General features: G+C 41.8%; 1 protein-coding gene across 1 annotated transcript in view; it reads right to left on the bottom strand.

Moving 5' to 3' along the window:
• The window catches only part of hgfb (hepatocyte growth factor b), an 89,058-nt gene that overhangs the window by 19,993 nt on the left and 46,481 nt on the right, over positions 1 to 22,584 (bottom strand). The window contains exons 6-8 of the mRNA XM_072435695.1: positions 19,637 to 19,757; positions 9,711 to 9,829; positions 5,577 to 5,742 (exon numbers count right to left, since the gene is read on the bottom strand). Of these exons, the coding sequence (XP_072291796.1) occupies positions 5,577 to 5,742; positions 9,711 to 9,829; positions 19,637 to 19,757 (406 nt within the window). The remainder of the gene's footprint in view (positions 1 to 5,576; positions 5,743 to 9,710; positions 9,830 to 19,636; positions 19,758 to 22,584) is intronic.

The following is a 22,584-nucleotide window of genomic DNA, read 5'->3' as shown; positions in this document are numbered from 1 at the left end:
AATGTGTTGAAAAATGACAGGAAGTGACATCACTCTAAGGACACTCATTCCAGTCAAAGTTTATGCAGAATGTACACACAGAAACAACTCGTTTGACTCTCATAAATGTCTATAGGTCAAATAAAAAAAAATCAAATAAATTAATACAATTTTGAAAAACAAAAATGCATTGCTGTGATACATTTTTTGTATATATATAATTTTTTTAAGCAAAATTGAAAATATATTTATCTTAACTGCATTTTAGTTCAATGAGCAGTCCAAACGGTCAGAGGCACATATTTTATCTTTTTGGTGAGAAAACAATGTTATAACACAGTCAAAAGCTCTAACAAGTATATTTTGCTTTTGACCTGTTCTTTAAAAAATATAAAATTGAATACATAATGTAAGCTACGGAAGCGGTGGAACATTCCAGGCGAATCAATGAGTTCGGACTCACTCTAATGTTGCACCATGACTGAGAAACAACCTTCTAAAAGGATAAGATGGGGTGTCACTTCAGGTTAATACTTTATGGTTCTCATCATATTTGATAGCTCATCCTAAACATAGTTGATATGCATTACTCGCTCCCCTCACAAAGTGTCACTCGTGCCCTTTGATTCTCAGTCCGAGTTATGGAGAGATATAAAATTCTGATGTAATGATGATTTATGGTTGGAACATTTTTCTCAGCAAATGGACAAACAAAAGCACTGCCAAATAGTTTAACTTTAAATTATAAATGAAGTTCACTAAGCCAAGAACATTTAACCCTTGTTTGGACGTAAGAAAACATGACCAATGCATGGACCAAGTTGGCCTCTTATTTTCATTTAAGTCTGAAGTGATTTTGTTTCTTCTAATCTTTAGTGCTACTTTTTTTGTGGTCTTTGCTTCTGTGTTCTGTGTTCTTAAAAAGTAGATAGAAAACATGATCAGTGCCAATAGAATGGTCATATTACCAGGTGTTATTACAAGTCGCTTGTATTTGTTTCTTCTTTTAGTCAAAATTGTAAAAGACATTTAAAAAAACAAAATCTATATAAGTTTTAATTTAGTGTATCTGGGAGCATTAAAGGACATATCTGATGCAGAATACACTTTTTTGAGTTTTTAAGATTCACACCTTCCTTTAATCATATTTATGAGTTCCACTTGCTCAGGAATCACAGTTACAAAACAGTTGGACATTCAGTAATCCAAAACTGGATTTATGCCCGTAAATCATCAACAGACTTAAAGGCGGTATGGACGATTTTTCGGCGATTTGAGAACGCAGGCGGAAGTGCACATGACACTCCCCCGTGTGGACTGATACAACACACACGTGCGTTTGTTTATTAGCGCAACGGAGCGCATCACATCGCTCGTCTCCCGTAGATTTCTGTCCACTTCTGCGTCAGCTCGAACTGTCTTTCTTCGTCTTCATTTTGCCCCGTACACTGAGGGAACTATATTATGATAGATCCGTGCGCTTAGGCACGCGGAAACATGGGGACGAGCCTGACGCGGCTGCAGGTGAGCGGTAGGTGCGTTTTAAGATAAGATAAGATAAGATAAGATATTCCTTTATTGTCCCACATGGGGAAATTTCATTGGTGCAACGCAGGTAGATACAGAGGTAGATACAGAAGAACAGATCACTTATAGAAAGTCTGAAAAACACTCAGTAGAAGATCTCCTATAAATAAATAAAAACTCCCATAGACAAATAAATAAATAAATACCATTGCATGTGATCACGACAGTAATTGCACATGAATATGTGTCACGACAGCACATAGACTGCACATGAATTTCACAGTAATTGCACATATGACAGAATTGCACATCAGTATTAGGTTAGGTCAGTATTGCGCCGGGATAACGTGACGATCTCCGGGTAAGACGACTGTTCTCCGCAGTTTCATGAGTTCCTCCTTTGTGTAAACGCGGTACGGCGCCGGCCGGGGGGCGGGGCCGGAGCCGGGGGGCGGGGCCGGAGCCGGGGGGCGGGGCCGGAGCCGGGGGACTCAGAGCCAAGACACATCGCCACGACACGACGAAAACACTCAATCCAGCCGAATAAAGTCAAAACAAGTTAATTTAAAGCGATTCCAGTGCGTGTCCCGATCGTTCGTGAAGTTCCTCTTTCATATAAACGTGTATATAAACGTGTACCGACGACACGCCGTACTTTAGCGCGGCCGGAGGGCGCGGGGGGGAGGGGCTGGTGGGCTCACTCGGAGCTAGCTCACGTCACAACAACACAACGAACGCAACGAAAAACGCTCAAATCCAGCCGAAAAAAGTCAAAAACAGTTGAATTAAAAAACTATTCCAGCGCGTGTCCCTATCGTACAGTAAAATAGAAAAAATATACTAACTATGATTGACACGTGGCAGGACAAATGATTTATCCACGCCACGAGGAAATATGATAAAAAATTTGCTGGAAAAAAATCGTCCATACCACCTTTAAGCATTTTTTGTCATCAAATTGTGTTTATTACAACTGGCTCTTTATATTAGCATGTTGGCCACGTTGCTTGAATGGCTTGTTTTTTCCCATGATTAATTCCCTCTGCTGCGTGTTAACCCCAAATACAAGCAGAGAAGCACATCTGATGGAAGGTAATCTGTATTTTCTAGGGCTGGACAGAGATTACATTTGAAAAATAAACCTGATAAATTGTGTGCTTGTATTGAACTGTGGAACATTTTATTTTGTATATTTTGAGGGGGCCCTCAACCAAGAAGTTTTCAACAAAACGTATTTCATTTTCTGTATTTTGGTGCATTTTAGATGCAATATTATTAGCAACTCTTTACTCAGTTTATTATGAGGGACCCCACGGTCCCTAAATATCCTTGCCCTGCCCCTGCTCCAGCATCACCGGAAGCTCTTCTTCTGCTCTTCTACAGAACAGATCGAGGCTCTAGAACTCTACAGGCTGCAAACTATTCACACTTTCTGATGCATTAATGAAAACATGATTTAGAAATACTTCATAAGAAGTATGTCGGTGTAATCCCTCATTCGTCCAGGCGTGTTCCATAGTAGAAAAAGCTTCAGTTGTAGTCATCTGGACTCAGTTAGAAAAATAGACGTTTCGACTCTCATCCAAGAGTCATTGTCAATAAAAGAATTTAGATCGAGAACTCCGATATTAATACTGTTCTGTGGTAAGACCCGCCCATTGGGCGGAGCCTTCCTGAAGTAGAAAGAGTTGTTTGTTTCAACAGAAACTCCCCCCTTGTATCTACCGAGCTAGCCTATTCAGAATTTTAATGGGCTATTAGAATCCTCTTTGTCTTTGTGAGACCCTGGCTCAACCACCCTGAGTACCTGATTAGCATCTAAATGTCCTTGTCCTGGTCCTCTACCTTTCCAGGGGTTCAGTATACCATTATAGATACCAGGAAGATTGAATCTTAGCCCTCAATTTCTGTTTAAAGAAGGTCTTTCTTTTTTAACAAAAATAGCCTCTTTAACTCCTCTTTCAAACCATCTTTTCTCCCTGCTTAAAACCTTCACCTCACCGTCTTCAAACGACTGATTAGAGGCTTCAAGATGGAGATGCACGGCGCTCTGTGGTCCTGAACTTGTATTTCTTCTGTGCTGATAAAGCCTCTTGTGTAGAGGCTGTTTAGTCTCACCTATGTAACGTTCTTTACAGCTTTCTTCACTGCATTGGATCGAATAAACTACATTGCTCTGTTTTTGAGTTGGCAACTTGTCCTTAGGATGAAACAGTTTTTGTCTTAAAGTGTTTCTTGGTTTAAAATAAACAGGGACTTCGTGCTGTCTAAAAATTCTCTGCAGTTTTTCCGAGAGGCCAGACACATAAGGGATAGAAACACCCTTCCTTCTCTGTTCAGTTTCCCTTTTGTCCTGCTTCTTGGTTCTCTTCACTCTGTTGAGAGCCCAAGCGGGGTAACCACAGGCTGAGAGGGCATTTCGGACATGTTTTTCCTCTTTCTTCTTGCCCTCTGAGCTGGTGGGCACACCTTGAGCTCTGTGTTGTAAGGTTCTGATCACTCCCAGCTTGTGCTGTAGTGGGTGGTTGGAACCAAAGAGCAGATACTGGTCCGTGTGTGTAGGTTTCCTACATACTTCTATTTGGAGTTTCCCGTCCTCTCCTCTGATCGTGGAACAATCAAGAAAGGCCAAGCGATTCTCCTTAGCGTCTTCTCTTGTAAACCTGATATGTGGGTCCACAGCATTGATGTGATCAGAGAAGGTTTCCAACTCTTGTTTCTTGATTGTTACAAAAGTATCATCGACATAGCGAAGCCACAGTTTTGGGGCTATGCCTGAGAATGAGGCCAGTGCCTTCTTCTCAAAGTGCTCCATGTACAGGTTGGCCACTATGGGAGAGACGGGCGAGCCCATGGCACAGCCATGAATCTGTCTGTAAAATTGTCCCCGGAATTGAAAGTAAGTGGTGTTCAGACAGATGTCCAACAGTTTACATATGTGTTCAGGTGTCAGTTTGGTCCTTTCCTGTAGGGTGGTGTCTTCCTGCAGTCTGATCCTCACCGCTGCTACTGCATCAGAGGTCGGGATGCAGGTGAACAGGGACACAACATCATATGAAACCATGAGGTCATCTGGGTCCAGTTGGAGATGTTTCACTTCATCCACAAAGTTGTGCGTGTTTTCCACATGATGTTCCGAATTCCCCACAAGCGGAGCCAATATAGTTGTTAAATGCCACAATGCCACATTGTAAGTGATAGAATCTGTAGATCTGTAATCTTGTATCTGGTAGATACAAGGGGGGAGTTTCTGTTGAAACAAACAACTCTTTCTACTTCAGGAAGGCTCCGCCCAATGGGCGGGTCTTACCACAGAACAGTATTAATATCGAAGTTCTCGATCTAAATTCTTTTATTGACAATGACTCTTGGATGAGAGTCGAAACGTCTATTTTTCTAACTGAGTCTAAGCTTTTTCTACTACTTCATAAGAAGTTGAACACTTTGGCTTTGCATCACATTTCCTGTTTCATTGACTCTTTTTCATAGATTCTAATTGGAATATGGGGCCAATTTTCATCATAAAGACCGTTTTGCTCCTTGGGGTTCCTAGAATATTTCTGCAGGGTCCAAACTGTTCCTGGCTGTACTTCTGATCCATCTGTGTCTGTTTAACCTGCCGTTTGTAGCTGTCCCTGCACATCTCAAGCTCGCAGGAGAGAGGGAGGCGACACTTGAGCTGGTGGTGCCCCTCAGAGCACACGATGCCCCTAGGAGCGCACGATGCCCCTCTGAGATGCCCCTCGGAGATGCCCCTCCTCTCGGAGCACACGGTGCCCACACGGTGCCCCTCTCGGAGCACACGGTGCCCCTCTCGGAGCACTGTGCGTTATGTTTGTAATGGGAGCAGCAGCATTGTTTTGCAAATACATATTGACTTTCATGTATATTTTCTAAGAAAGCATTAATTCAGGCAAATGGTCGAAGTTCGGAATCAAACTCACAATGTCACAGTGGTAGCAACCACACATGTGCAACAGACTTAACCACTGCTCCACCGGAGGCCTTATAACTTTAGGATTTCATTTTTACCCTTCTCATTTGGACCAGTGTGTGTGGCTGATACTCACTTGCAGGGGTAGGCCTCAGGTATGAAGGAGTGGTTGTGTGGATACTGTACGTCCCAGCGCTGACAGGTGAGGCCGGTGTGGGAGGTGTCCACAGTCCCCCTGTAGCCCTCTCCTCGGCCCTGCCAACACTCGGTGGTCTCCTCCACTGGGCGCTTCAGAGGAGTGTCTGCCAAAACAACGGCTTATGAGACTGCATATTGTTTTTATTTGTATGGTTTAGAGTATAGTTATAGTATATTTAGAAGGTCCACATTGAGTTACTTAACATTTCACGGACAGAAAATGTCAAACCTTTTTCAGTAAAATGAAGATAACAAGGGGCTAACGACTTCTATGTTGTAATAGCTACTGTATTGTAAGTTTACCATCCCTAAAAACTCTGGGTTCTGAGGGTAATATTATTATAATATATGTAATAATACCTCAATAATGGGAAAGTTCAAGTATCGCACAATATTTATTTGTTTTATTTTATTTTTAACGGGCCTGTCAATATAAACTCACATGTAAATGTGAGCTAGCCTTGAATATGAAGTGGAGGAACATGCTTGTGTCTAGATCGTCATGGACAAAGTACACTCGACATACAAGTGGTAATTAGTTTGATTCAAAAACCAGTGCTCTATCATCTAAGACGCCTTTTAAGAGCGCAACAGTAATTCGCCAACATGTTAACTTCTCCATCAATCCAATGTGAGCTGCAGTGACAGTTCAACGCACACACGTCATTATGAGTCATTGCTGTGATTGGTTAAACACAAATTACAGTTGGCGGGATTCAGGGGCGAAACTCTTTGAGTTTGATGTAGGACGGGTCGGTAAATGCCAATAAACACAATAAACACTCACATTATTATTGAATTGAATTATTATCTACTATTATTATTATTATTATTATTATTATTATTATTATTATTATTATTATTATTATTATTATTATTATACTATTAAAAGTAGGCCCTAGTTTTATTTTAAACATTACAATTTAGTTTTTCTTTATAAAAATGGGTTTTAAATACAGAAGATTTATGAATGTTTGGCCACTAATAAGCCTTTCATTTTGCTGTTGCAACAGATCTGTGTTTGTTGGTCTTTTGTTCCCTCACACATCCGCAGAGTATGAGTTTGGTTCAACGAATTGAATCACTGCAGGGTCCATTTCCCTGCTCACACAAACTCCGCCGCTCACTGCTTAGTTTAGAGTCAGACCTGAAATGAGCGCACACAAACTTGACCGAGCGCCACTATTTGGACCCATTGTGTAGTGTTTTTAAAACCGGCTCCTTGTGCAGGAACAACCCTCCGCCTCTGGCCACAGACAGAACAAGCACACGGTGTAAACTTTAGAGGAGAGTCAGAGGAGGCAGAGAGTCTTTTTACCCCCGGATCCCGCTGGTTACCCATCGGGCCAACTTAGAAAAGTTTTCATTGCGGGCCGGGTCATAAAATGCTGATCGCCGTACATCGCATGTCTTTGCATGTAGATTCAGTTCCTCATTAGACTCATTTATCTGTGAATATGAGTTGAGTTGTAATAAAACACAGCGTTTTGAAGTTTAATACACAGAGAACACGAGTGGCAAGTGAGTGAGAAAGAGTGAGCGCGTGAGGATGAGAAATAAAGACACAAACTCCCATTTCCTTTTTAAATGATCATTAGTCGTGCTGCCTTTGTTCAGATGCATCATTGCCCAGATCCTACATGTTGTCAACAGTTCAGAACTTTTAGGCAAGTTTTCAGACTGAATCAAAACCGTAGTCCAACTTACACTGCATTTCAATACGTTTGGGGAAATCTGACTGCCAAATTGCTCTAACTCGCCTTCCTTTCTGTACTCAGCCTCATGCTCTCTCTATTTTGCAGGTAATAAACAGCTAAAGCACCTGTTTAATCCCGTCAGGGGTTAAAGCAGTTCAAAAGCAGAGCTGTGAGAATGAGTCTATGTGGACAGTTCAGTTGAAGCAGCGGCGCTGCAGCTGGAGCAGTGGATGAAACGCGCACACGGACTGCACCAAGTGAACAAAAGGAGGGGGGGTGTTATTTTGAAACATACAATATCAAAAGTTTTCAAATATAAATTCCATTGAAGAGGTTTAATGTAATATTTAGATGCATATTTGAAACAGACTTAATTGTCTGGTCAAGTCAGTGAGAGGATCGGGGGGGACACTGACAGAAGGGGGGGGGGGGGGGGGGGGGTTTAGTGTTTAGTGCTTATGACGCACTAAATGACGCTTCGCCCAATCAGCTTCAACTCATTCACTTAACGTCCCACTATTTCCCGACGACTTTCGGCGAGAAACTTTCTGGATTCAGCACTCAATTCAGAGTGCCACACAAATCAATCTGTCCTGAGCCAAAAGTGAAGTTTTCAAGGGGAAATTCGGGATTAGGTGCAGAATATCATAAAATGTGAAATTTGAAGGAGGTTTTGGCAAATGAAAAGCTCTCAACTACACGTGAGTAACATCAGAGCATGGTTTGAAAGCATTAACAAAAGTGTTTTACCTTATTTGTTCATTTAAAAGTGAGAATATAAAACTGTTAAAGTGAACATGTTAACTCATGTGATTAATGATGAGGCTCACCTGAGTGAAGGAGGAGCAGCCTACAGCAGGCTGGAGCAGGCAGGAGCAGGCTGGAGCAGGCTGGAGCAGTCTAGAGCAGGCTAGAGCAGGCTGGAGCAGTCTAGAGCACGCTGGAGCAGACTGGAGCAGGCAGGATTAGGCTAGAGCAGGCAGGAGCAGGCTGGAGCAGTCAGGAGCAGTCTAGAGCAGGCAGGAGCAGTCTAGAGCAGGCTGGAGCAGTCTAGAGCAGGCTGGAGCAGTCTAGAGCAGGCTGGAGCAGTCTAGAGCAGGCAGGAGCAGTCTAGAGCAGGCTGGAGCAGTCTAGAGCAGGCTGGAGCAGGCTAGAGCAGGCTGGAGCAGGCAGGAGCAGTCTAGAGCAGGCTGGGGAAGGCTGGAGCAGGCTGGAGCAGACTGTGGGGAGGCCTGAAGCGCAGTGCAATGTATGATGATGGTGCCAGCTCTTCAGATGAACCCACATCCAAACATGATGCCCCACACTGCCCCCGGAGGCTGAGAGCGTGTGGAGCTTAGACTTTGTACACATGAGCATTTGTACTGATTTTGCTTTTGGCTGGACAAATTGGCCTGCCAATGTCAGTCATATTTTGAAGATATGGACATATTATCTCATTTGAAAGTTGTACAGTCCCCAATTAAATTATTGTGTTCATTTAAAAAAGCCCACATTATCATCAGGATTACTTAATACTGTCCTGGTAAAGACAATATAGGCAAATACTAAGGGCGCGCGGCGATGTGACAGATGCCTGCTGCTTTCCCGTGTGCCATGCCTAGTCACATATGCACCTGGATGGGCCCGATCATTATGACATTTATAGTGTAAATTCAAAGACTATGAACATAGTTTGGAGTCCTTTTTTTCATTTTTTTTTCTCTTTCAGGGGTCAATCTGCTTCTAAATCACAGAACTATGAGCACAAATATCTGATGAACTCATGCGACTCTAATACGACACCCAAAATATTCCCTAGGGCGCCAAAAGAGCCCTGGTTGTGCACAAGTACTAGCTATATGTCTACTGTTCTGATATTCTATATCTGGCATCACAAATGTCTGTGCATTAATCTCTGTGAATAATCTTAAACAATATTTAAAAATAGTACAATGGTTTAAAATTGTAAAAACAGGGGAAAGTTGATGAACCAATGCATACATTAAATTGATTTACAAAAAACTATTGATATTGGTATTGGCCTTGGCAGTTGGGCTCTAATTTGACCATCCAATGGGGGCCCTCACAGACCCTGCGGAGTGATAAGGGGGCCGGGAGAATGCCTTCAGTTTTAAGCTCATGTGTGACTGGACTGATGTGGAGCAGTGGGGACCACATGTAACAGCTCCACAGAATAAATAAATAGGAGGAGGTGGGAAATAAACACAGCACCTTTCAGATAGGGGCCACCCAAGGGCCCGTCTGTTCCTGTGTGTGTTCTGCGCTGTGCAACCAATCACAGAGAGAGGAAGAGCGGTGTAGGGCCCGTGTGCCAGTCACACTTCACAGCCCCTCTTCATGCTAATGCTATCGCTAACACAAACAAGACGTACCACAGGCTCTGATGTGGCAGTACTCCCACGGCGTCTGGGGGTCTGTGGTGAAGCACCAGGGCCTCTGACGCCCGTCCGGGTTCCTGCAGTAGTTGTCATCCAGGCCTTGGTCCGGATACCTGCACCACACAAGCACACAACTTAGACTCACGTGATGGGGACTATACGTGATGGGATATACTTTTTTATGTGTGGCGTCACAAACTATCACCCATTTTCACCCATTTTCTCGCCTGGTGAAACAATTGCTCCTTTCAAACCTGCCCTGCTCCCATAATGTGGACTGAGGTGTGTGTGTATCATTTTAGGTTCTTAACTGTATTTCTTGTGCAGGTCAGTTGGAGAATAAGTAATTCTGACTCTGATTATACTATGCGTGTCCGTCTCTTTTTTTTTAGGTCATTTTAAAACGCTTGAATGTGTATTAAAATGTGTAATATGTGTGTTGTGGGAAAAATATATAATCTGGCCCTTTGCCTTTTTCAATTTTCAATTCAATTCTATTTCAATTCTATTTAGTTTTAACACACAAAGTCACAGCCTGACACAACCCCTCTTTGCCTGGAAATGTACATGTCCGGACATCCTGGGGTGACCAGGAAGTTCCCCGTTTTGTTTCACACTAGGAAAAAGACAGCAAAACATGTGAATTGAATTAATGCAAATGTTATCCACTGTCTCCTTATTGAAACCCCTGTTCCTTTTGTCCTTTTGTACCTGAGTGACCGGTAACTTTCCGTGTGTTGGGTCATGTGACTAATGTGTATAAAGAAGGAGGACCTGGGACGAGGGGGAGATCTGATCATGTGTGATAAAATGTGAATATATGATTATTTTTCTGTGATGTATTTTATCTGCATAATAGTGATATATTATCTGCATCATTAGTCTAAGAGAAGAACAGGTGTGTGACAAACTGCATTTGTGAGGGGGTCGTGAAGATGGGCCAAAGGATGTTTACCCGAGGGGGGGTGACAGCCCAGAGGAGTTTGGGTAATGTTTACCCAAGGCTTTATCTCTAGGAAAAATACCAAGTGCCTTGATGTGAGGCTGACCAATGAGAAATGTGACCCGCCTATTCCAGAATATCTAATAAAACCAACCAGCATGGGAAAAAACGGGGTGAGACGCAGGAGGATCACGCAGGCTGCGTACCACAGCCTGCGTGATCAGTCCCGGCGTTTTCTCCCAAGCTTGCCATACAAATGTCTGATATTTCTGTGTCGTTTCATATTCTAAGTTGAATTGTGTTCTCGATGTGTTAAGGAATAGCATCGGTGTATGTCTCCTCCCAGGACATTTTCTGGTCCTATCGAGCCAGACGACAAGCAGCCCCTTCGCGGAGATTGACGGGTGAATCGGTGAAGTCTGTGCACAGCTGAAAGAAGTCCACTTTTCCCGTGGCCGCCCATCGCGCCTCATTCTCCGCGAGGAGAGCGCGTTGTTTCGAAGCAGCAGGAGAACACAGGCGACAAAGAAGGTCAGACAAAATTTTGTGTGTGAAAAAGAGTTAGCCATAAAACGTTTTATGCATTAGTTTAAAAGTACTGTGAAATATTGTTTGGCTTTAATGCCCAGTTAGGTATTACTGAGGAAATGCCCAGTTAGGTATTACTGAGGAAATGCCCAGTTTGATATTACTGAGGAAATATTATAGGCTTTTATGCCCAGTTAGGTATTACTGAGGAAATGCCCAGTTTGATATTACTGAGGAAATATTATAGGCTTTTATGCCCAGTTAGGTATTACTGAGGAAATGCCCAGTTAGGTATTACTGAGGAAATATTATATGCTTTTATGCCCAGTTAGGTATTACTGAGGAAATGCCCAGTTAGGTATTACTGAGGAAATGCCCAGTTTGATATTACTGAAGAAATATTGTAAGCTTATGGACGAGATAAGTTTCACACATAAAGGAGTTAAATTGCTCACCACGAGTTAAGTTTCTCTCCGAAAGTGATTTAATGTATGCTTTATGCCGAGTTGTTACTGACAAAGATGAGTGAATGTAAGCGCTGTGCACGAGCGAAGTAAGTAAGAGAGAAGTGTGAATGTGTGAATGAGGATTAATAAGTGATTCACTAACGAGTGTGAGAATCACAATTAATCATACAAGGGTCACAAGGCGTTATTCTGAGAGATCTAAAATTTGCAGTCACGGGTGAATCATTAGACACCACATTTATGTCCAGAGGAATCTAATAAGGAATTTTCTCTAGAAGCTTGACATTGACTGTGACTGTAAAGCAAGTAGCATTTCTCTCAGACGACCGAGACCACATAATGCCAAAATTATCACCCCAAACTGTAAGACAAAAAGATAAAGGAAAAGTCATAAGAGGATTTTGGAGGGAGACTTCCAGCGTGCTCAGATGACGTGGCAGGGAGGGGGAGATAAGGGGGGTCAACAAGGCAGGAGAAGGGGGAGAAAGCAGCTCAGAGGACGCTCTGAACGGGAATGAATTAGGAACTAAACCCAGATGGTTTTAAATTTTAGTATTTGAGAGCTCTGTAGAACAAATTTTAAGGGTTTTGTTTGATTGACAACAATCAATTATAAAGATTTTATTAAACTTGATAAGAGATGAAGATTAATTCAGATTTTTATTAGATGGCCAATATTTTGGGGAATGTGATCACAAGACAGGACACTTCCTGTCCCCGACATAGAAGACAAAAGTCGTGTTTTTTGTGTGCACCAAACAAAGCTATGTTTTGTTTTGTTTTGTTTTATTTTTGGACTTGACGAAAATTATCTTTTTGGACTTATTATGTAACCATAATGCATGACTAGATGAACGTACAGGACGAAAAGACAGAAGTGTTTTTAAATTTAGAATCAAATACAGGCACAGGCCTGGAAGTGATAATATGGGTAAATGAGTGACTACTGATGTTTTTGGACATAGAACGGGCAGTAAGTAAAGTGATAGTAAAAGTTATATCAGTAACTTATTTATTTGTATTATCATGAGGAAACCTCGTATTGCATGTAGACATAAGTGAGGGAATAAGTTAAATAGTGACGTCCAATGCCCTCCCAGGAAAGACATGACTGGATCATTAACTAGGGCAATTGACGCAGAAGTGGGGGAACATGGGACATACATGTGTTTATTAACTAACAGGGTGACAACAGGACACCAAGTCATAAAAGATAGTCAGAGATAGGGAGCTATTGACTGGCAAAGAATCTGGAGGACTCAGGATGGAGCAGATGTTGTTATCTTTACGGATCACAGGGACGCCAACAGCAACACCTCAGGGGGGGTTGACTGATGAGTAATAGGAAAAGTTAACATTAACAGGGAAAGAATTTGACACTCTAAAGGAATTACCTGAAGGATTGTGGAGATTCAATCAAGAATTGAATAGATTTAAGTTACACAATATCATCTAAATTTAGACGCTATAGAAGTTATGAAAACCAGTGATAACGGGAACTTAACAGGAGTGAAGAACAGTGGAATCCCAGGGGATGCAGCGTCTGATAGTTATATCAGAAGCAATTAGAAAGTAAAAGCAGGTTACAAGTGAGGGTAAAGAGTAAGTGGAAGAGAGAAAGAAAAAGCAGGTTTAGAAATTTGGAAATGGGTGTTTCCTCCGTTACAAGAGGAAGACAGAGACAAAGACAGAGGGGAAGACAGAGAGGAAGATGTGATGATGTTACAAAGAAAAGGAAAAAAGTAGGCAACAAAGGAAAAACGGGTTGATAAAAGAGATGTGCCTTATGCACAAGGGGAAGGTTTAGAATCATTTTGATTTTTAATACACATATAGACTTGCTAGAACAAACTAATACACAATTTGTAACGCACCACATGAGCAGGTGTGAGAGATTGAGTTTGAAACTCACCTGAAGCACATATAGAAGATTAGAACATATTACATTAGATGTGTGACTTTATTCAGGCCACACCAACAGAGGAGATGTGAAATTTGATGTTAATACTCTAAATTGTGAACTGACCCTTATGGCCAGCTCAACGGGGGAATTATTGAGACAATTATTATTGTTTGATGTATTTGTATTGCACACACACACACACACACACACACACACACACACACACACACACACACACACACACATACATACATACATACATACATATATACGCGCGCACACGTGGACACCAGACTTTTAGTATGAAACATTTAGAGTTTGAAACATTTAGAGTTTGAAACATTTGGAGTTTGAAACAAATGGTGGTAAAACAGATTTACAAGGTACACACATAGACTAATTGACCCACACAGGGGGGAGCCCAGCGGCGTGGAAGGGGGGGCTCAGCCAGGGATGTGACCACTGAACTGTGAAAGGTCAAGAGGTGACATTGCGGAGTTGAAGACAGACGCAATTCCATCTCTTCCTTGATTACATCCTGGATTAGTGAACGTTGTAATCTGGATTATTGAATTTTGTTAAATGTAGAAGTTTGACAAATGGGCAAGGCCATTTATCAAAAAGGAGGGATATGTACGTGTAAACAAATATTCCGAATCAATAATTACTAAATATGTCGGTGTAATCCCTCATTCGTCCAGGCGTGTTCCATAGTAGAAAAAACTTCAGTTGTAGTCATCTGGACTCAGTTTGAAAAATAGACGTTTCGACTCTCATCCAAGAGTCATTGTCAATAAAAGAATTTAGGTCGAGAACTCCGATATTAATACTATTCTGTGGTAAGACCCGCCCATTGGGAGGAGCCTTCCTGAAGTAGAAAGAGTTGTTTGTTTCAACAGAAACTCCCCCCTTGTATCTACCGAGCTAGCCTATTCAGAATTTTAATGGGCTATTAGAAACCTCTTTGTCTTTGTGAGACCCTGGCTCAACCACCCTGAGTACCTGATTAGCATCTGAATGTCCTCTACCTTTCCAGGGGTTCAGTAACCCATTATAAATAACAGGACGATTAAACCTTAGCCCTCCATTTCTGTTTAAAGAAGGTCTTTCTTTTTTAACAAAAATAGCCTCTTTAACTCCTCTTTCAAACCATCTTTTCTCCCTGCTTAAAACCTTCACCTCACCGTCTTCAATGATTTGGAGTTTCCCGTCCTCTCTAATCTAACAATTAAGAAACAAGAGCTGGAAACCTTCTCTGATCACATCAATGCTGTGGACCCACATATTAGGTTTACAAGAGAAGACGCTAAGGAGAATCGCTTGGCCTTTCTTGATTGTTCCACGATCAGAGGAGAGGACGGGAAACTCCAAATAGAAGTATATAGGAAACCTACACACACGGACCAGTATCTGCTCTTTGGTTCCAACCACCCACTACAGCACAAGCTGGGGGTGATCAGAACCTTACAACACAGAGCTCAAGGTGTGCCCACCAGCTCAGAGGGCAAGAAGAAAGAGGAAAAACATGTCCGTAATGCCCTCTCAGCCTGTGGTTACCCCGCTTGGGCTCTCAACAGAGTGAAGAGAACCAAGAAGCAGGACAAAAGGGAAACTGAACAGAGAAGGAAGGGTGTCTCTATCCCTTATGTGTCTGGCCTCTCGGAAAAACTGCAGAGAATTTTTAGACAACACAAAGTCCCTGTTTATTTTAAACCAGGAAACACTTTAAGACAAAAACTGGTTCACCCAAAGGACAAGTTGCCGACTCAAAAACAGAGCAATGTAGTTTATTCGATCCAATGCAGTGAAGAAAGTTGTAAAGAACGTTACATAAGTGAGACGAAACAGCCTCTACACAAGAGGCTTTATCAGCACAGAAGAAATACAAGTTCAGGACCACAGAGCGCCGTGCATCTCCATCTTGAAGCCTCTAATCAGTCGTTTGAAGACGGTGAGGTGAAGGTTTTAAGCAGGGAGAAAAGATGGTTTGAAAGAGGAGTCAAGGAAGCTATTTTTGTTAAAAAAGAAAGACCTTTAAACAGAAATGGAGGGCTAAGGTTTAATCTTCCTGTTATTTATAATGGGTTACTGAACCCCTGGAAAGGTAGAGGACATTCAGATGCTAATCAGGTACTCAGGGTGGTTGAGCCAGGGTCTCACAAAGACAAAGAGGTTTCTAATAGCCAATTAAGATTCTGAATAGGCTAGCTCGGTAGATACAAGGGGGGAGTTTCTGTTGAAACAAACAACTCTTTCTACTTCAGGAAGGCTCCTCCCAATGGGCGGGTCTTACCACAGAATAGTATTAATATCGGAGTTCTCGACCTAAATTCTTTTATTGACAATGACTCTTGGATGAGAGTCGAAACGTCTATTTTTCAAACTGAGTCCAGATGACTACAACTGAAGTTTTTTCTACAATAATTACTAAAAAAAAAAAAAAATGTAAACAAGAAAACTGTTGGAAATACATTTGAATTGTCGAAAAGACTTTGTTTATCACCGCAGCAGAACGTGTTGGAGATGTGGTGTTTACAGAGACGAGCCAAGTGGACGAGCCAAGTGGACGGAGCCACACCGTGTCGTCCTCACACCGACCATTGGAGGGACGAGAACATGGGTGCTCTCATGGGAAAGTGAGAGAAATGTCTGGACAACACAGCACCAGAGCCATAACATCGCAGACGCAGGATCTCGTTTGTATGAGTTTTGTCCAGAGTCTACGGTAGAGTACGATACTTTGCTACAATGGATGAGGAGACAGATTCTACAGTACGCAAAGTGCTATACTCTGGTACGATGAACGAGAGCCAGAGGCTACGGTGCGCAGAGTATCATACTCTGCTAAAAAGAAATCAACGAGTTATCATCATCACAGTGATGACGGTAATATGGGTGCTGAACACCTGTATTATGCACGGGACAATCGGTAACATGTGAAAAAAGAGATAGCAGGGAGGCGAAGGTAATCTCACCCGAACGGGACAATCGGGGCAATCGATCAACATACACAACCGTGTATACTGGTAAAAGGGATTAGAGGGAAGAAAATAAGTGATCAACTTGAAAGGTTATGAAATGTATAATGTACAATTGACATAACAGTAGCTGAAGAAACACAATGGCATATTACACCACAGCCACAGTTGTTTTCACTACCTAAGAGTGCCTTTTTATCTGCTACAACATAACTACATGCAATGTTAATGAGATTATGAATTGAGATGGGAAATGTACCAGTTCATATGTGTCATAGGTGTGACCGAAGCGAGCAACGAAAGAAGGTCTCCAAGCGAGGACGTATGGTGATGTGGGGACACTTGTGGGACGTTGTGCCTATGTATCTCTTTTGTGGCCAGCCATGGTCATAACAAAGACCAGCATCACCCAGAACCATACCGAAGGGTCAAGGTCGAGAGGTTAGTGGACAGTCTGGTTCCAGTAGCACCTGATACTACGTATTTGATTCTATTGGGGTGTCCAGAGAGGTCCCTGACGAGTCAAACTGACTGACCAGAGAGCAGCGGGTTTAAGGGCTTTCCGCTTGTACTTCTATATTTCCCATCACACCGCACAAATTATAGACAAGATAAATTGTCTGTTTGTCAAATTACAGAGATTGACCAATCTGACTCAAAATTTAGGACAGTAATGCTGTAGAAATGTTGTGGGCCGAGAGAAAAGAAGTGTGTTCAATGTTGAGAACTGTGCATCAACTTTTTGAGTGTAAAAAGTGTCATTTTAACACCAATATGAAAGACATGTTGAAAACTGAAAATAATAATATGTTTGGCATATGAGACAGTAGACTAATGCTTTAATAAACAGGAGGGAAATGTGATAAAATGTGAATATATGATTATATTTCTGTGATGTATTTTATCTGCATAATAGTGATATTTTATCTGCATCATTAGTCTAAGAGAAAAACGGGTGTGTGACAAACTGCATTTGTGAGGGGGTCGTAAAGATAGGCCAAAGGATGTTTACCCGAGGGGGGGTGACAGCCCAGAGGAGTTTGGGTACCCAAGGTTGTTTACCCAAGTTTACCCAAGGCTTGATCTCTAGGAAAAAGACCAAGTGCCTTGATGTGAGGCTGACCAATGAGAAATGTGACCCGCCTATTCCAGAATATCTAATAAAACCAACCAGCATGGGAAAAAACGGGGTGAGACGCAGGAGGATCACGCAGGCTGTGGTCAGTCCCGGCGTTTTCTCCCAAGCTTGCCATACAAATGTCTGATATTTCTGTGTCGTTTCATATTCTAAGTTGAATTGTGTTCTCGATGTGTTACAGAATAGCATCGGTGTATGTCTGATTCCATGACATCATGTAATGTACCAGAGAGAGAGAAAAGCCTGATTAAATCACCTTAACATTGAGACAAAGCTACCCGCTTCCTTACCTTATTTTTGCCACTACATGTGTCACCTTATTCCGACTCCGCCCCCATGAGTCACGTGTGCGACTGAGTGCCACTACAGTATGGATGGTGAATATACCGTCTCCATCTGTGCTCTGAACCCGTGGGAGCAAATGGGTAATAAGCGCAACTACTACAGGTGTTGTGTTGCACGTGTTCCCCTGTCTGTGGTCCCTGCTGGTAGGTCCACTGCCTGGGGCCCCGAGCCCGTCAGGCCCCAGAGCCCCTCATTACATTACATTAGTATGATGAGCACAAACACAGGGATGATTAAGCACGTGTTAACGAGTCCCTTTCTAATCAAGACCACCTGGCTCTCGCTCCCATCAGACGCACTTTACTGTCTCTGCGCATACTAATGACGGTCACTGGAGATGTGTACGTATAGGGTTAGGGTAAAGTTTGACCACCATTTTGAATATGTTTCAATATTCGGCATTCGACAGCCCTGCTTTAAGTGCAGCAAAAATGTCCATGTTTGGATGAGTGCCGTCCGCTTGATCAAAAGTCCAACAGTCCCAGGGCAAACGGCTCATTATATGTCATCAGGAGTAACAGATACAGTACAATATTCACCAGGGATGGGATGAAACACAATTCCCTCATGACAACGGAAGACATAAGATTGCCTCCACGAGAGAGGACAGGTTTTTCTCATCAATATTGTGCATTCGTATTGGGCATTTTTAGCCGGACAATTATGATTATTTTTCTTTTTTACTGTTCTTGTTACACTGATTTTGGTTGACTATGGTTTCTCCAAATATAAACACTTCTCACAAGATCATTTTCCACATGGTCGTGGTTGGCTTCTCTTGTGGCTGACTAATTTTTTTTTTATTTTTAACATACAATTTAGGGATTTTAACCAACAAAGAATTATAACTTGTGTGGCACAAGTGACAGAAGTTAAGGACTTTTGAAATGATACAGACTTAACAATAATGCAACCTTCCAGTGGAAACACTTTGAGAGGATGGCGATATCACCAAAATGAAACAGCAGAGCGAAGTACGAGTGAGGCTTCAGAGAAACCTTTCCTGTTGGGTCTCTAGAGTTCACCTGCACCTTCTGGACACTGCTGTTACTTACCTCTACTCTATAACTGTGCAATGTTATTGAATTGCACCTGAATTTGGACAAATAAGGTTATACTGATTGACTGATTCATTGACGTATGCACAATCTTGTGGCAAATTAATCCTGTGAGATATTATCCCATCCCTAGTTTTAATCTTGGCTATTGGTCTACACTGTCAGCACTGAAAATCACATGGTTAAACTTGTTTGTGTTTACATCACTGAGCTCTCCACATTAAAGGATGAACAAACAGAACAGTAAAGTACAAGTTAACTTTAAGTATATTTAAGCTTTTTGACCTAATGTCTGTCTATGTTTTATTTGCATAAACATCTCTGAGCAGAGCTCAAGTTTATTCCACAACATGACATTACTGCTTTCCTGAATTCCTTCAGCAAAAGGAAAAGGACTGTCTCCTAATCAGCTAATCTCCAGACTAAGTGCCCTGCAATTACACCTCCTTATTGTATAAAGATGTTATTACGGCGGCTGTGAGTTTGACCCTGTGAACCGGCCCTTGGAGCTGTGTTTTCTCACTCTCCCACTCCAACATCAGAGCATGTTCCTGGGTTACCTTTTGGGGTGGTACAGGTGCTTGTGGGGCTCCTCCAGGTCCCAGCGCTGGCACTCCTTCCCTGTCTCGGTGTGGTCCATAGGTCCTCTGTAGTCCTCCCCATTGCACGTCATACACTCCACTACACACACAAGCACAGTTTAAACTCGTTACTATAGACAGAGAACAAAAACATTTTGATTTACTTGAAATGTTTAACTTGTAACACTCCGGTCCTTATGTCAGCCACTGAACACTTAGCCAAAATTGCTTTTACGTTGGATTGCTTGGTTAAAACATGTAAAGACGTTTGTTCTGTTTTTCTATGTATAACACTATAAGAGAGGTAAAGCTAAAAGTCTGAACAGGGTTTCCAGTACTGATAATCTCTTGCCTGACCAGCCAGTCCCTCCTACATTCTGTTCAAATGCAGAAGGGTCTGGAATCCAAACCAGTCGCTCCAATTTCCAAAGGGAGTGATTGAGAGGCGGATTAACCAATCAGACAAACGCATTGTCCATTCGTGTCTAAACAAATATGGCGGCTTACGAAGGAAAAAACGCACTAAACTCTGGAAATCTGAGGTAAATGAAGTTATATATTTTGTTCTGAATGTTCAGAAAATATTTGAGAGATGTCTTCCACATTTGAGAGACACGTGACACAAATTAGCGGCGGTGGTTGGACCGGTTCATGCAGGATTGTTCATATGTCCTTCCTGGAGCTTTTTACCTTTTCCCTGTTTCATAATCAAAAACAGTTACAGGAGTTGTTTTATTTAATTTGCACATGAATCCTGCATACAGAAGCTAGCTTGTTTTTTGGCCTAATTTATTAAGTGAAGTCCCTCTACATTCACATTACCCACTCACATGGTAATCCAAAAAAAAGCTAAATATTTTAGCGTTAGGGCTAAAATATTTAACTGGCCTCGCTGCGAAAAGACAAGCAACAAAAAAAAAAAAAAAAAAACATGTTCTGCTGTTAATGAGCTGTTTGGCACATTCTCAGAGTTAGCGAACAGTTTGTTATAAAAATATCTTGTAAATACTTTAACGTATGGAATGACAGGTAACGTTTTGCGCTAATGAAGCATCTCTTTTGGTTAAAGTCGGCACAATTAGCTGCACGGTGGGTATTGCGCGCTAGCTCGTGTAAACAAGGCCAGAGCCAGAGATTAGAAGCAGATGTTGGTTTGTTGTTGTCATGATGGAGCCGCGTGCGTGGTCGGGCGGTGCATGGTTTCCATTAGAAGCAACTAATATTTTACAAATCTTCTTCCAGAAATGTTCTGCTTTCCATCTAAATAAAAGCCATTAGTGTTGCCTGACTGTGGGTAAACCGGTCTGGTCCAGCGGTGTCATGTCATTCGAGTGTACCGTAATTGAGTCCAACGTACGGAAACACAACACTGACAATATCCATGAGATTAGTTACTTAAAAAGAACATGGGGGTGGGGTGACACATATAGTACTTGTGATCGTTGAGTTATACATTAATAGGAACGTTGCAATGAGCCTTTATAAATGGCAGAATGACTCTTGGCACTATAAAGCTGAAAATGCAAAAATAACGGTCATAATAACAAAACTAACAATAAACTTATTACTAAACAAATTAAATGTTTTTGAGGTGCTAACGCTGGATATAACAATCACAATGGGTATGCTAGCGTATTGTCGATAAGGCTAGTTTGTTAAATACACTCAGATATGTGCTATTTGATGACATACCCCTTTGTTCTAATTTTACTTTACAGAGCTAAAAGGACCTGCTTTTGTCCAATTCTTCCCCATGAGTTCATTGCTAAATTCAGAGAGTTTTATACCCAAGCCCCATTTTAATATTGACTTAAAATGTCTTTTCTCAGGGAATGAGCCATTGCAGGTAAAGCTGTGTGCTGCAATGAAACAGCTGCTAACTCGCCGTAAACAAGACTGGACCATTACATTTAGCCACTTTGCTAATGTGGTGCTAAAGTTATGTAGCTGAGTCGATTCCCTGTGTTTTTGTATAGCAGTTCACTGAAGCTGAGGTGAAGTAATAGACACAAAATTACATGAGGTTACTATTCACTACATTGCTTAAGGAGACATAATTGGCGACATAAAAAATAAAATGCTATTACACTACAAAAGCAATGCATGTGTTTATAAAATCTGAATGTTAATTTTAGATCGATTCACAGATTGAGAATGACTCTCGAACGAGAGTCGAAATGTTTTGTTTTTCCTGAAAACAGAGTCCAGATGACAACAACTGAATATTTTTCTACAATGGAACACTCCAGGACGAATGAGGGAGTACACCGACATTCATTTCAGACCATAAATATCTATCTGTATAAAAGCATCTATTTATTTACAGTGCATGCAAAATATATAATATGTTGTTCTAAATTTTTAATCCTTTTGACGACTGTCCTAATTTCTCATCATTTGCAAACCCATTGCCCTTCTCAGAATGTTTCACTGCCCCCAGGAGGCGCCGGGCAGCTAATCCAAGTCTTAAACATGGGCCATACAAACTTGTCAATGATCCTGTCAGAGCTCAGAACCTAAGCAGCGTGGGCCTGGTTAATATGTGGATGGGAAACTACTGTGAAGATCAGGTGCCTCAGGCACTATATCAGACTAATGCATTATCATTCAAATTATTATAAAATTACAGCTACAAAGAGAGTCCATAATTTTCAGTAGGTCTCTCTCCTCTCACTGGATTAACCGCTGAGGGTGATGATCTTTCAGCAAGAACGCAGTATTTAAATCAGCTGATGAAGTGAGCGGCTTCTCATTTCTGAAACTACCATGTGGAAAAACAAATATTATGGTCATGGAAAAGATGTCAGTGTTTGAGAAGTGTCAAATCATTGGCATCGAGCAGAGAAAACATCTGAGGAGAAGAAACTAATGTCCTCTAGATCTGAACCCCAGTGAGAGTGTTTGGGACGAGCTGGAGACGGATTTGT

Source organism: Eucyclogobius newberryi, unplaced genomic scaffold (genome assembly GCF_026437365.1).
Source record: "Eucyclogobius newberryi isolate DKJ021-1_F unplaced genomic scaffold, fEucNew1.0.hap1 SCAF_7, whole genome shotgun sequence".
NCBI classification, from domain to species: Eukaryota; Metazoa; Chordata; class Actinopteri; order Gobiiformes; family Gobiidae; genus Eucyclogobius; species Eucyclogobius newberryi.
This window is presented reverse-complemented; position numbering and strand designations above follow the sequence as displayed.